The following is a 16,015-nucleotide window of genomic DNA, read 5'->3' as shown; positions in this document are numbered from 1 at the left end:
TGATAGGATATATCTGGATCTTGTTCTCAAGGTAGTTTCAGTTATTAACATTTATACACCTTACAGACATGCTGTACCAACCTAAAGTCTTCCTTCTTCTCTTTGCTTCACGACCAGCACCAACCATATCCAACTCTGAGATATCTAGTAGCTACCAAAAAATAAATAAATGATTATTGAATTGAAATGCCTTACAAAAGGTATTTCATAGAATCACAGAAATGCAGGGCTGGAAGAGACCTTAAGAGGTCATCAAGTCTAGTCCTCTTTGTCAAGGCAGGACCAAGTATACTTAAACCACTTCTAAAGGGTGTTTGTCTAACCTGTTCTTAAAAAAATCTTCAATTCCACAGCCTCCTTTTGAAGAGTATTCCAGAGCTAAACTATCCTTATAGTTGGAATGTTCTTTCTAATATCTAATTTAAATCTTCTTTGCTGCAGATTAAGCCTATTACTTCTTGTCCTACTTTCAGCAGACATGGAGAACAATTAAAAAAAAAAAAATAATGGAGATATCCCATCTCCTAGAACTGGAAGGGACCTTGAAAGGTCATCAAGTCCAGCCCCCTGCCTTCACTAGCAGGACCAAGTACTGATTTTGCCCCAGATTCCCAAGTGGCCCCCTCAAGGATTGAACTCACAACCCTGGGTTTAGCAGGCCAATGCTCAAACCACTGAGCTATCCCTCCCCCCGTGATTCTTAAAGAAGAATCACTATCTTCTTTAAAGCAGCCCTTAACATATTTGGAAACTTATCAGATCCCCTCTCTCCCACCCCCCTGTCTTCTTTTCTCAAGACTAAACTTGCCCAGTTTTTTAACCTTTCCATCATCGATCAGGCTTTCTAAACCTTTTATCATTTTTGTTGTGGACTCTCTCCAATTTAGCCACATCCTCCCTAAAGTGCGCCGCCCAGAAGTGGACATGATACTGCAGCTGAGATCTCACCAGTGCTGAGCACAGCAAGACAATTACTTCCTTGTCTTATCTAGAACATTCCTGTTAATACACCCCAGAATATTAGCCTTTTTTGCAACTGCATCACTTTGTCAGCTTATATTCAATTTGTGATCCACTACAACCACCACATAGATCCTTTTCAGCAGTACTGCAACCTAGCCAGTTATTCTACATTTTGTAATTGTGCATTTGATTTTTCCTTTTTAAAAGAGTTGTACTTGATTTGTAGTATCTGATGAAATACTTTGGAAACTAACACAAAAATATTAACTGCTCTATAACCCATGTCAGCAAACTATAGTTCACTTTTGATTAGAGGCTGGGGACTAATGAGAAAATGCAAGAGTATTTAAAAAGGCTATTACCTACCTTCACTCCTCTTTCTTTGCGCAGAGGTGTTCTTGAAGGAGGTATAGGGGTTCTGTTTCCAGCAGGGCTAAATACACTAGGTGCTGTGGGACTCCTGAATGGAGCTTGTTTTGGTATTCCTTTGAGCGGGGCTTTGAGGAAAAAAAAAAAAAATCAGCAACATCAGTTGTAATGAACATCCACTTAGTTGAAAAGAATGATGAGATCTGGACTCCTAGAGACTTCTCATTTCTTGTACTGTAGCTTTAAAAGCTTCTTGGATGGAATTGACTATAGATATACATCAGATGCACCTCAGAGGTTTATTTTAGCCTGGAAAAAATGTTAATAAAAGGAGTTCACTGGGTCAGAGTTTGTGACCCAAAGGTTTATGGATGAGCCATTATTACAGAGTTAGGTGCATACAGATATCTTTTCATGCACAAGAATTTAAATAAAGCAGTCTATTAAAAGAGACATATTGCTACCGAACTACATCAAGCTCTGCTTACTGCTAAGGGCTTTATTTAATCAAGGTGAATTATAGGCACAGCTGGTAGCCCCTCTTATAGTTAAGACAGCCTGACGGTTTCCATGATATGATGAGTTTTCAGTTGCTTATAACTTTACCATGCTTTAACCTTCTGAGATGAAATTTACCATGTTATTTGTGTATCTCTGGTTGAAATACACAGGGAATTGCAGGAGCCAGAGGATGGGGAGGGTCAGAGGGGTGCAGCAGCTGGTGATGAGGCTGGATAGGAGCAGAGGGTGATGGTGGGATTGCATAAGAGAAGCGGTATAGAGGGAATATGGAGGATAAAAGAAACATGGAGTGACTACCCATTCCCTGAATGAGACAGACCCCCTGTGGAAAATAATAGTACGTAATCATGTAATTAAAGTCTAAATCATAATGCAAGGGTGCCAAATGAAGCTTTAACACAAGCAGCTTTAATTCGGACATTTCCTAACTTTTGAGTCCTTGACTTTGCAACTTTAATATGCTTTAAGATGTGTTTTGGATGCATATATAAATAAAACAGGAAAGCACTTAGCTTAATTTTCATAAGCTATTAAGAAGTTAAGCTATGGGAAGGAGCAACGTATTGGTTAGCAACTTCCCTCAAACAAGCAGTTAGAAGCCATCTTGATGTCTCCAACCTTCCCCTTTCTTAGAAAGAGGACAAAAGTAAGTGGTGTTCTACATGACTTTCCTGCTTTCAATCAGGTTTTTGGCCTGGATTTAACAGAGTGTACCCATTCATTTTGTTGGCTGATCATCTTCTATGGATGGAGGGAACTCAGGTTTCCATGTAGAGATTTTATTTTAATTGTCCAACGACCTTTGATGCTATTGACCATAAGCTTTTGAGACTCTCCTGCAGATCCTGATGATGGGGGTAGATAAGATTGCATTTTGATGCTTCTCTTCTTTCCTCTCAGAGATCCAAGCATGATTTTGAGAAGCTGTTCAGATGTTCTGAAGGTTCTCGTGTTATGCAGAAATCTGTTCTATCACCTTCCCTTTTCTTGTTAGGGCACTTGGGCAGACAATAACATGTCTCTACATTTCCCTGTCACCAGACACTGCCAATGCAGCCTCACTGCCTTCCAACTGCCTGGTTGAGAAAAGGCAGATAAGAGCACAGATAACTGTAGTTCCAGAAAACATCTATTGTGGGTAGAAGAGGAAATAGAGATGGAGAAACTGCATTGCCTGAAACTGCTTCCAGCTCCATAGATGTTCTTGAAGGTGTGAGAGGGTGCAGCGTGCCTCATTAGCTACATAGAGGAGAATAGGTGTTTGTCTCTAACATTCTATCACTTGTTGAAAAAAGTTATTGAAAGTAACTATGGCAAAAACAACCAGCTGTATTGAGCAGTGATGATAATCTGTCAGGCAGAGTAATCCTCTGCAAAGGAGTCTACACCATCACTCGCTTCCTAAAAAATGCCACAGCCTAACCTGCACTTCTGGAAGTTGCATACAGGCAGGAGTGGCTGCAGGAGCAGGGTGCACGTCTGCACTCCAACAGCAGGTCTGGCTACCATGCTCCTACTCTGGATGCATTCTCTACGTGACCCAATCTGAAGTGCACCTCTCTACCTTGGTCTCCTACACATACTGGTAGATTTCACTCGTCTGGTTTTATATGAGGCAGTCCTCTTTTTGGCTAGTTTGTCCCCCATCCAGTACTGGGACAAAACTGGACATGGTTTTGTCTAGTGCTGGATGGGGGATGCCATTTTGAAGAGTGCGCCACTCCATCCCTGCCAGCGTGATCTTGCATGCATTGTGAATGCAGGGTCACACAGGCAGGGGTCGGGTCATGCAGTTCCCAGAAGTGCTGTGATGCCCAGTATTCTGGGAATCTGTGGATGGCCACATTAAGTGTGTGACACCAGCACGTAACATGTGACAAATGCCCAAAATGTTTACTAAACTTTCCACCTCAGCAGTTGTGCGGTGTGACCCAGGACGTCTTGGTGCCAACTAGCAGAGGGCAAAGGGGTGCATAAGTGATACAGGGATTCACTGGATCTGATGTCTTCATATTAGTTTGCTAAGGGTGCAATGTAACCCTAGTGATCATAATCACTGTGAAATGTATACATGGATAATATGTAAGGAGTCATGTGTATATCTATTTATCTATCTATATATATAGAAAATTAGGTTCCTAAGGTCTGTGAATTGGAGCTGGTCACCAGAAGGTGATAAAGATGTTTCTTTCAGGCAAGAGATGTTTGTCTGTCTGGTTATATGTAAACTGAGTATTGTGTGGTTCACAATGGATACCCATTTACAGTCTGAGCTGAACAGTAATGAAGGGATTTACAGGAAGAAATAACCCAGCAGAAGGGAATCCAGTTTACAAGTGAAGACAATAGATTTTTGGACTAGAACTGTAGAAAGAGGAACTCACTCTGCATCCTTCATGTAGGAAGTAAGCTGACAGCATGTGTGCTTTATGAAAAAAGGATCACAGCCAGGCTTCACTGAAAAATGCTGGGAAGACTTTGGGGTGAACTAAACTTAGACATCCCTTGGCCAATAAAGTAAGTCTACGTTCTACAATGCATATTATGAACTTTGTTATATGTAACCCTTTGCTTCCAATATTTTCTACTTGCTATCACTTGGATCTGTTCTTCGTTAAATAAATATCTTCTTTTTACTGTAAACATATCTAACTGCTGGGTGTTAAGCAGAGCTGAGATCTAAGGTATAACTAGTAATCTGAGATGTACTGTTCTTTTGGGAGCAGAGGCTCTGGGAATTCTGTGAGCATCCAGAGATCAGAGGTTGGGCACTCCAGGGGGACGCGTGGAGAACTCGGGGGTTGGACTATACCTATTGTTAACCTGTAAAGACAGCAGTGCTTGTGGAGCCTGGAAGTCAGTGATTGTATTTCCAGAGGCTGATGAAGCTGGGGAACTGACCCATCGTAAGCACAGATGAGGGCAGGTAGTATGGTTGTGAGGAGGTACCTCTACGTACCCCCAAGAAGTGTCACATGTGGATTAAATGTAATATGTATCTTTGTGAAAATCTTAAGTGACCTACAACACATTCCTGCTGGCATCCCTTCCTGGGATCACAGGCACATCTGATCTTACTGAAGCTTCTCAATCTGCCAGAGGAAGCCGGGGGCTGGGTGAAAAAGAGGCTGGAATCAGGAAGTCAGACAGAGGAAGGCACATGCATGGGGGCTCTTGCAGGTGAGACTAGTTCCTGCACACAAGGCAAGACCAATAGTGACTGACAGTGATGACATTTGTTATGGATGACCAAAGTATTAAAATGCTTAATACACTGTTTGAACCCTAGGCCACGTCTGATGGCACAAGGATTCAGAATACACTGACACCATTTTGTCCCCCACCACTTGTAAGATATAACCTATTTTAAAATGCCCTGAACCACCTCCTCTACAAAAAAAATGTGTAACCAATGCTAACCCTGTAAGACTGTTTCCTACAGTGGCTACCCCACATACTAAGCTTTTAGAGTCTGCCCTTGCCTTTGCCCAAATGGCCTAATCCTCTAGCTCAAACAATAGCTTTAAAATTCAGAGGTCTTGGGCTTATTTCGCACTAGAAAAGCCTGACGAGTGGGATACAAAGAGAAACACTGTAAGCCTGGATTACACTCTGGCCAGGGAAGCTTGGGACAAACTTCTGAGGTTGACAGGAGTTTCAATCCCCACATGGATTGAACCTGAGACTTCTGGATCTAAAAATATGAGTCACTAGTGCTTGAGCTAAAGAGACAGCTTTATTAGCTCCAAGTCTAGAGTAGACAAACCACTATCTGTAGTCTGTCCTCTACCTGGGGACAAAGAGCCACACTTCATTAGGGTCGGAACCCCTGTAGTGTGGTTGTAAGCAGTACGTCTGATAAATTAGATCATCCTAAACCCCTTGTCATTGTTCTGAGATAACTCCAACACTACCATTATAACTTGTATCTTCAGCAAATTGTGTCCAAATAGCTTCTGTGCTACCAACATACCTTATCTTATACCAGTGTCAACCTCGATCAGTACTACTATATCAATGTCAACATTCAAGTAGTAACATTTTAAAGCTTAAATAACTATTAATTTAAAAAAAAAATGCAACTTTTAACAAATATTCTTCCAAACTACTCATAGCAAAGAATCAGACCAATTTTCACACTTCAGGTTGCTGTAGGAAGGCCCTGAAGGAAAAACTTCAGGCACTAACATTGTTTAGTTGCATAGCAGTTTCAAAAACTGGCATAACTGGCCTTAATTTTTTTTCCACTACAAACTGATACAGAAAATTGAAGCAGTTCAGAAATTACAACGAACACTTGGAATTGATCCTCTCAGAGAACTGACATTTTTTAGACTTTTCATCTCATTAAAATGGAAATCTTGAGTGCAATTTTAACTGTAGTGGTGCTACTGCTACCCTAAAATATTGAAGGTACTGACGCTTCAAGAAAATAGTACATTTATAGTTATTTACATTTAGAAAACAACTATTCTCAATTACTACAATATCCTTAGTAAGAGTTAGGCATTCTTTGCATCTCTCCGAGTCAGTGTTTGATAGGCTTTATCTCCATTTTCCCTTCTAATGCACAGAACTGTTTATGTTCTTGGTAATTATGTTTGACAGTTTTGTACCTTATTTTAAGAATTACAATAAAATATACTATTTTTATATATAACCTCATCTATACATGTAAGAAAAAAAAATTCCAAGCAGGAATTTCAAACTTTCACCTGGAATAATTACCCCATATTATGCTTATCACATGTTCTCCTTTCCATATGTGAAAGTCAATTTAAGATTACTTCACTAAAGTGCATCATTATTTTTCTATTTTCATGTTTCCATAGAGCTTCATTTCCCTCCTCTCTGAAATCCAGTTTTTAAAAATATAAACCTTGCAATTTTATTCTTTGCAAACACTATTTTACCTACATATGAGCTGTATAGACATACAAATTATTCTCTACCGAGTAGTAATATAAAATGAGTCATACTTGTTGTATCTATTTTTTTGACCAGCCCCCTCCCTTTGGCATGGAAAGGCACTCCTGCAGTCTTCTTGAGCTGTTGTGCGGTTTCTGTTGCTATAAAGAGAAATGCTTTAGTTATTTCAAAATTTGTATTTGAAATGAAATGTACTGTACATCCTACCTAAAATTCTTTTAGGACCTAATCTAGTGTAAGATGGGAAACTGTATCTTTAATTGACACAGGTCATCAATATTTGACAAATCACATAATGCACTATTTGGAAAAAAAAAACAAAAACCAATAAGATTATCTGTTACACAATCCTTTTAAGTTACAGAAGTATGCAAAGTAACAAAAATAAACAATCTACCGTATATACTTGTTCATAAGCCGGATATTTTTGTAAAAATGTGACACATCGAAGAGCGGGGGGTCGGCTTATAAACGGGTCTACACCAAAATTTGATGATTTTAAACTCTATGGAATCATTGAATTGAATATCTAATACAGGGATCGGCAACCTTTGGCCCACCCTGGTGGGCTGGGCCGGTTTGTTTACCTGCCGTGTCCACAGGTTTGGCCGATCGCGGCTCCCACTGGCCGTGGTTTGCCTCTCCAGGCCAATGAGGGTGGTGGGAAGCGGCGGCCAGCACATCCCTCAGCCTGCGCCGCTTCCCACCATTGGCCTGGCGCAGCAAACCGCAGCCAGTGGAAGCCGCGATCAGCTGAACCTGTGGACGCGGCAGGTAAACAAACCGGCCCAGCCCGCCAGGGTGGGCCAAAGGTTACCGATCCCTGATCTAATACATTGTCGTTTTGTTTACCTGGAGCGTCTGCAGGCATGGAGCCCCTCAGCTCCCTGTGGCCGCGGTTCGCCGTTCCAGCTCCCGCAGCTCCCATTGGCTGGAAACGGTGAACCGCGGCCACAGGGAGCCGAGGGGCTCCATGCCTGCAGACGCTCCAGGTAAACAAAATGTCCTGACCCGCCAGCGGCTTACCCTGACGGGCCGGGAGCCAAAGTTTTCCAACCCCTGAAATACAGGGTCGGCTTAAGAAAGGGTCATACAGTTTTTGCTATTTTTACCTATCCATTTTAGGGGGTCAGCTTATAAATGAACGGACTAATGAACGAGTATATATGGTACTTGCGTGGGAAAGTAGAAAGTTAAAAAATGTAAAAATTTCATTCAAAATGCTTAGCTACTCAAGTTGATATTTTAATTTAATCCAATTAACTAATCAACTCAAAGAAAGGTAAAAGCAAGTTGCTACAGCAAAGTACTGTACACTGTACAATATTTTAAGTTCACTCAGTTAAAGAATGGCTGTGGCTAGACTTCCTGCCTTCTGTTAATGAAAATCCTCTTGGCTTTCACTCACAGTAGGCACACTGAGCAAGGGAAAGCATGCACTGGCTGCCTCTGCTCCCTGTTGCAAAAACATATGACAATAAAGCTCAGCTAGGTTCCAATTTCATTTTTGTGGTAAGAGCCCCAAGCATCTTAACCAAACCTCTCCCTGATGAGTCTCTAAAATGGATTACTAAATATAACCACCAGAGAATCTGACCTTGCTTGTTTAGGGGAAAAAAAAAAAAAAACAAAAAAAAAACCACACCACAGATTTTTTTTAGTGCCTTCAAATCTGAACAGCATTTAAGATTACAAAAACAAGACTAGCATCTTAACATGGTGACAGCCAGAATGGCTTCGACAGGCTTAGTCCTGATCTTTTGCACATTGTTGTGTATTGTGGAAAACCATCCAGCGCATATTCTTGTAAGAAGGGAAGATACGATATGTGTTCCTGTACTGAAGAACCAGACTGAATTCTATGCCTTCCTTTTACAATCTTATCTGTAACTGTATCTGATCAACTAGCTGGTTTACTACTTACATTTCTGCAAGAGTTCTGCTCGAAGAGTGGCACTTTTGGGTTTTCTTTTCAGCTGGAAGTGTTTCACTGGGGGAGTAAGTGGCCCAGCTAGTGTTGTCAAGGCATTTTTGTTTAAGTACTGGCACTCCAACGGCAACATAGCTGATGTTTCACATTCACTTACTGTATAAAGAGTTAACATAATGCATGTGGGTAAAAGGACCTCTGGCACAGATAATTACAAGACAATTTCTATATAGTTTGTGCAGGTGATTTTTAACTTCAAAATATTTATTCAGGCACTGAGGGTAACTTCTGTTTTGCTCATAATCAGTATTCCAGAAACCTGCCAACTCTAGCTATGTTATAGCAAGTAACCCTTCACCAGGATTTAACAGGAAATATATTATTTTTAAAACGGCCATGTTAGATTTGTCTAGTCAAGTGTAAAATATTTTAAAAGTATTGTACATATTTCAGTACCTTGGAAAAAACAGCTGAAGATTAATCCTCAGAAACTACATTTAAAAAAAAAAAAAAACAAAAAAAAAAACAGAAAACACAATCTGGCAGACCACAAAATACCGAGAGGTGAAGATTTCTACCAGCAAATGATCACTCCTATTTTCAAGCAAGATGAAGTACTCTTTCCAAGTACTCTTTTCCAGTAGTGAAGCTGCACCAGTGGGACACTTCCTAAGAACTGCTAGTATAGTTGCAGTCCATCTGTATAGCACAATAGTTGGCTCCTCGAAGTACAGATGTACACCCTCATCTTTAATGAGGCTCCATATAGGGGTTTGCCCACACAAAGCTCACTGCTTTGGGATCAGGGGCTTAGAGAGAAAGTGTAATATCATGCTATGGAAACTATGAACAAGTGCACAGAGCCTATCTCCTAATGTGACAGTTTTAAATAACAAATAGACAACAGGAAATCCCTTGAAGATTAGTAAAAAAAATGCCAGACAGGAATAAAACAATGTTTAATTTATGATCTTTTAAATGTTTATACAAGTTTAATCCCAAAGTAATATTTATTAAATTATACATCAGTTTTATTTCACTTCAGGCACTCCTAACATAAAGAAGAACAGGAGGACTTGTGGCACCTTAGAGACTAACAAATTTATTAGAGCATAAGCTTTCGTGGACTACAGCCCACTTCTTCGGATGCATATAGAATGGAACATATATTGAGGAGATATATATACACACATACAGAGAGCATAAACAGGTGGGAGTTGTCTTACCACCTCTGAGAGGCCAATTAAGCCTCTCAGAGGTGGTAAGACAACTCCCACCTGTTTATGCTCTCTGTATGTGTGTATATATATCTCCTCAATATATGTTCCATTCTATATGCATCCGAAGAAGTGGGCTGTAGTCCACGAAAGCTTATGCTCTAATAAATTTGTTAGTCTCTAAGGTGCCACAAGTCCTCCTGTTCTTCTTTTTGCGGATACAGACTAACACGGCTGCTACTCTGACTCCTAACATAGTCCTATTGCCTCACATGGAACAGTTCCTGGGGCAAAGACTCATATTTATTGCTTTCCATTAGATTCTTAAACATATAGGGTGTGATCCTGGCCTCTTTGACTTTCACCCATAGTGGTTTGAATGCAAAAATGTCAAATATGCAGTGCAATTTTAGACAAAAAAAAAAAAAAAAAAGAAGAAGATTTGCTTACCTTTTTCCCTAAGTTCTCCTAAAATATCTTGAACATTGGGATTCTGTTCTTCAAGATCAAGGTTAAGGGAGCCAGTATCTGGAAAGGATTTTAAAATATCAGCTACCATTAAGACCCAGGGGTCTGAATCCAAGGTAGCGAGCTGGATAATTTCAGTCAGTGCACCTTTCATCTAACAAAAAAGAGAAAAGAAAATCAACAAATTGGAAACAATTCTAAGAAGGTTACTTTGTATTTGGAAATATTTTCAGAAACCAGCACAAACATGCACAATATTTACTTCCTGTGGGGAACCCATATAAATTATTGTGCTCTAACACAGCTAAACAAGGCCTTTAAGCCACATGTCCAGGGTCATCTTTTTTGTTACAGTTATAACACAAATAAAAGATGATTTTTAAAAACTTATTTCAGGGGGTTCAACTGGGGAAAAAGGGAAGAAGTCACAAGATTGTAGTGTGGGAAAGTAAGTTTATTTCAGCTACTAATCAAAATATCTATTAGTTGGTAGCATAAATAAATAAGAATAAATAAATCAAATACAATCATCTCACTGAAATTAAATATTGAAATTTGGTTTTAATCATTATACTTTATTCACAGGTAGCTCAGTCCCTGAGAAAGTTGAAAATTCAGATTTAATTTTTTTTTTAATGTCTTATTTGAACATTAAAAATTGAATTTTTAAAATCTCTCCAGTCTTTTACAGAGCTAAGATGTGAGCACAAGAAAAAAATAGACTCAACATAAACTATGTGACCACTATTAAGACATATTGGCAATACAGGGCCCTAATACTAAGGGTTTTAAGATCAAATGCAAGAAAACTAAGAGTTAATACTGAGACGTGGCCCTTTCCATATCCCATTGTGATCACATATTGCAGTGCATATGGCACAATTTACACTGTTTTCGGGTATCCAAACACAACAAGACAAGTCAAGGAGAGATCTTCATCCTTAACTCTATATTTCCTTTCTCTTATTAATTTACAACAGGCCTTTTATTATTTGAACATATTTTGCTTGTTAAAAAAACATTACACCAAAATAGTAGATTATTAAATTATAACCCAGTTCTCCCTCTCTTTTCCAAGCACCTTTAGACCTCAGAAATAAAGTCAATGGTCCTTTTGATTTTGCTGATTATATAGTGATCCCTCTGCCCCAACACACACCCTAAATTACAGAAAGCTAATTTATGGCCTCATTTATGCTGTGCACAGAAGTCTCCACAAATTTCTAATCCCTGCTCCCCCCAAAGCCTCCCTCTCCCAAATCCTCACAAGAAACAGTGCTTAATTTGTAATGAAAGAGGTGCCGGGGCTCAAGCAACTAGTTGTGGGGCTCAAGCAATTTTTTTACTTTCATAACCGATGCAGCAAGCCCAGAGGTGCCAGGGCTATGAACTGCCAAGCCTACAGGTGCTGGACTCAGCCCTGCCACAAATTAAGCACTGCAAAAAACCCAGTGTCAGCCTAGAACAGAGGGCAAGACAGCCAAATTGGGCTTCACCCTCCACCAGAAGCTGCTTCTGCTAACATTTTAAAAAAGGAATGAAGTAGGGAATGGGAGGGAAGAGGATGATACTTCTCAGGACAAAGGGCTGCTTTGACATCTCCGGTCCACAATACAAATTCTAGAACTTGAATAGAGATTTTCTGGGATTGTAGGTGTGAACACAGAACAGTCAATAACGCTTTCAGTAGGTTTGAGTAATATGGTAAGGATGCTAGAACCTGACTAAGCTGTCTATATTATGATTTCCACCAGTTTTAACACTGGTTCAGCTGACCTGATGGTAATTTTTTCTGTAAGTTTCTTCAGTGTCAAGATCTTTTGTCTCCTCTTCCCACCATTCTGTTAGTGCTTTTTCTTCAGGCTGTTTTCTACATATGGCCAAGCACCCTCAATGCCCTCCTTTATATATCTCCTCAAACTCCTCTTTTCTCTAGTTTTGTATCAGGAAGACCACCACTGGACTCTGATCCCCGATTAAGTTTACAGGTCAGGCAGTTAGAAAAATATGTATTTATTTGCAAACTGAGCATATATGATATGCAAGTCAGAGGCGCACAGAATCTCACATGCCATTTTTACAGTTACTTTTCAAAGCAGAACTACATTTCAACCTTGTTAATTTCATTATGGACCGAATCTTGAAATCCTTACTTAGGCAAATCTCTCACTGACTCCAACGAGAGTCTTGTTAAGCATAGACTTCAGGATCAGGTCAAACATAGTTTGTCAGTTGTCCTTATGGGTCTTGCCTGAAATGTCAATGCTTAGCAAAAATACTTTAAAAAAAAGGAATGAAATTAGTACTCGTGGAAATGAGAAGCTAATTACATTTTGTACAGACAGCCAAAAATATGGCAAGGCTTTAACTTGGACAAACATTGCTATAAAGATTAAAAAAAAAAAACTAATTTTCATTAGTAACAAACAGCCATCGGAATTTTAAATAATCATAGCATTTGGGGATGGGAGGGAAGGGACAAGTTATTGGCAGCAGACAAGAAAACCAGACAAGAGCTCCAGGACTTCATCCAAGTAGTTCCTATTAATTTTCTTTCCACTTCTACCACTAATGCAGTGTGGATTAAATAGAATTATAAAGTGGTTTCACTACTGGCTAAGAAACCTAAACTGTTTTTAATGGTTCAGTGTCCATTAAGAAGGTGATGTTGAATAGGAGTCCACAAAGGTCTATTATTAATCAGCATTTTCATTAATCTGAAGAATGGAGTGGAGAGTATATTAATATCTGCAGATGATAAAGGTCAAAAGGATAATATATATTCTAGTGGCAAGGAATTAAAATACAGTATATATTTAATAAAATGGGAAAATGGCCATGATCAATATAAAATCAGATTCAATAAACTGTAAGATAGGAAATATGAGTAAAGGCCAGGGAAATCTAAAGGATGACAAATTAAGACAGACAGTGATTGTCTTACATGCAGCTCAAAGAACTAAGGTGGCATAATATATCCCCCTTACTCCCGTGTGCTGGTGCTTTATACCATCACTTCTAGTGTGCAGGAAGCGGCTGGCTTCCCACCCATGAAGGTGGATGGAGGTAGAGGGGGGCAGAGCCTTGACTCCGCACCCTTCAGTGTAGTTATGCTAGTGCAGTTTTACCCAGACTTTTGTACTGGTGACCCCTTTCACACAGCAAGCCTCTGAGTGCGACCCCCCCTTATGAATTAAAAACACCTTTTATATATTTAACGCCATTATAAATGCTGGAGGCAAAGTGGGGTTTGGGGTGGAGGCTGACAGCTCGCGACCCCCCAGGTAATCACCTCGTGATTCCCTGAGGGGTCCCGACCCCCAGTTTGAGAACCCCTGTGCTAGTGCATCAGGGAGTGCAAACACTACTCCAGGTTTAGACAATCTCTCTCCCAAGGTACTCCAGGTGCAGCACAACAACACAGTGCCCAAACTGCAGGGCTAAATCATAATGACACAACCTAGCCATAAAGGAGTAAATACAATCCTGGCAAAAAAATGCACATGCCGCTATGGGTCATGTTAACAGGAGTATACTGTGCAAAATAAATAAGGATAATTATTCCTCAGAACTGCATTGAGCTTTCGATATCATTTCAAAACTCTGATTAACTGCAAAGGGTTTAGAAGAAAAAGAACAAAAGGTTAGGGAAATGTTCAGCTTAGAGAAAAGCAGTATGAAGGATGAATTTAACAATTGCCTACAAATACACAGAGATGTTAAGAAGACAGGCACCAATTATTCTCATTAGTCAGTAAGGACAAACAAGTAGTAATGGGTTTATGGTGTGGTAAGAATTACCTACCCCACAGGAGTGCTGGAAGAATTAATTCATTAATACTTGTAAACCACTTGGAGTTCCTGAATAAAAGGTACCAAGGAAGTTGCAAAATATCGGGGGGGGAGGAGGAAGCAGAACACTTAAGCAATGGATCAAGCTGCCAAGGGACATTTGTGAATCACCTTAACTGGATATATTCTTAGATAGACTTGACACTTCCAAGAGAGGTTTAGGGATTAAGAATGGACAAGTGACCATCAAAAATCCTTTTTAAACCAAACACCATGTATTCTATTAATCCCAACATTCATTGTAGTTCAGAAGTGGTTTCCAAATTATCCTGTTCCACTGTTAACCAATATACTTCACCCAGTGCTTATTTTAGAAGGATGAAAAATACTGTCTCTTTAAAAAGCCTATATTCAACCTACCATCCACAGAGCACAATATAATTTGATGTTTAAAACCTATAGTACACGATACAGCAGTTACACACACTGTACACACCATTCAGAGACACAAAGCTGATGCAACATTGTTTCTAATCTCATAATATTTTCAGACACCAGGTCAATGCTCTGAGTCCTAACACCTGATCAGGGCAGACATGTACATGCGGAATAAAGAAAAACATGAGTACACTAATGAAGTCCAATCACACTGAATCTAAGTCATTTTCACAGGTCAATTCAACTCATAATACAACCTAATTCAAAAAAATCAGTCTGAATATACATTAAGACTTTTCACTCAGATAGCCACAACTCTCCTATATTAAAGTAATTTATTATTATTATTACTATTAGTTGTTGTTAAGGGATGATATTGTCTCAGTGCTGTACCATATATAAAAATGAATACTGTTCTGACCCAAAAGACTAAGAAATTGTAAGGTGATATGCTAAATAGCAGCTGTTACTTGTTTTAAAGTAATCCTATAGCAAGTGTGATTGTAACACTGTTTGACATGACTTCCTTAGCATCATCATTTAATTTGAGCAAGTTTATTATAAAACAATGCACTTTTATTATAAAACAATGCACATCATCATTTAATTTGAGCAAGTTTATTATAAAACAATGTAACAATTGTTCCTTCTCAATGAACTCATCACTAAATTCCCTTTGGTTAATAGCTTTGTTCCATTGGGTTACTTTATTAACAATACAAAACTAATGCAAAAAGTTTTTGGATCGGACTATACAATTTATCATCTTCAACTGAATTTACCTATATAATGATTTTTTTTATGTTTATGTTTTAGGGGGTGAAAATGGAGGAAAAAGTCACTTAGCCTAGCAGTTTTAACAGATCACAAGTACTCTGCAAAGGGACTAAAAAATTACATCGTGCAAGTCTCTCTCAAGACCAGGCTTGCTCAGTTTACGAGTCAAACGATAATATGTGGAGCTGCTAGCTCCACAAACTCCATCTAGAATCTGAAAAAGCCAGCACTTCTGCCTCTGTCAATAACACCAGTACAAGTTTTTATATTCAGAACTTAGCTGGCTGTTTTGACAATACATGAGGTAGAATAGAAACTAGCTCACTCCTCAGTAGTTTAAAGGAGTCTGCAAGGCTAACAAAAGTCAAAATGAGTGAAGTGACTCGCCAAGCCTAATTAAATTTGGATTAATTTTAAGGCAGTATTTTAATAAAAAGTATCTCAGAAGTACTGTTCTTTGCAGCATTTCAATGGATTATTTTACAGTGCCACTTGAGCTACAGCTCCATCAGTTTGAGACAAGAGCCAGTCAAGTGTGTTCCATGAAGAGCCCCAAATTTTTCAATTCACTCCTCTTGGTCCAAAATACCTCTAATTTGGTAACTTTCAG

At 39.2% G+C, this 16,015-nt stretch overlaps 1 protein-coding gene across 2 annotated transcripts in view; it reads right to left on the bottom strand.

Annotated features, from left to right (window-relative positions):
* Positions 1 to 16,015, bottom strand: part of NELFA (negative elongation factor complex member A) — a 39,232-nt gene that overhangs the window by 19,409 nt on the left and 3,808 nt on the right. For both annotated transcript variants that reach the window (XR_010601607.1, XM_005292390.5), the window contains exons 2-6: positions 10,381 to 10,552; positions 8,708 to 8,869; positions 6,834 to 6,923; positions 1,330 to 1,460; positions 82 to 151 (exon numbers count right to left, since the gene is read on the bottom strand). Coding sequence is in view for 1 of the 2 variants with exons in the window: in XM_005292390.5 (XP_005292447.1) it covers positions 82 to 151; positions 1,330 to 1,460; positions 6,834 to 6,923; positions 8,708 to 8,869; positions 10,381 to 10,552 (625 nt within the window). In the remaining variant the exon portion in view is untranslated. The remainder of the gene's footprint in view (positions 1 to 81; positions 152 to 1,329; positions 1,461 to 6,833; positions 6,924 to 8,707; positions 8,870 to 10,380; positions 10,553 to 16,015) is intronic.

The sequence above is a fragment of the Chrysemys picta genome, chromosome 5, assembly GCF_011386835.1.
Source record: "Chrysemys picta bellii isolate R12L10 chromosome 5, ASM1138683v2, whole genome shotgun sequence".
In the NCBI taxonomy this organism is placed as follows: Eukaryota; Metazoa; Chordata; order Testudines; family Emydidae; genus Chrysemys; species Chrysemys picta.
Note: the sequence above shows the minus strand (reverse complement) of the source record. Positions and strands in the feature narration are given on the sequence as shown.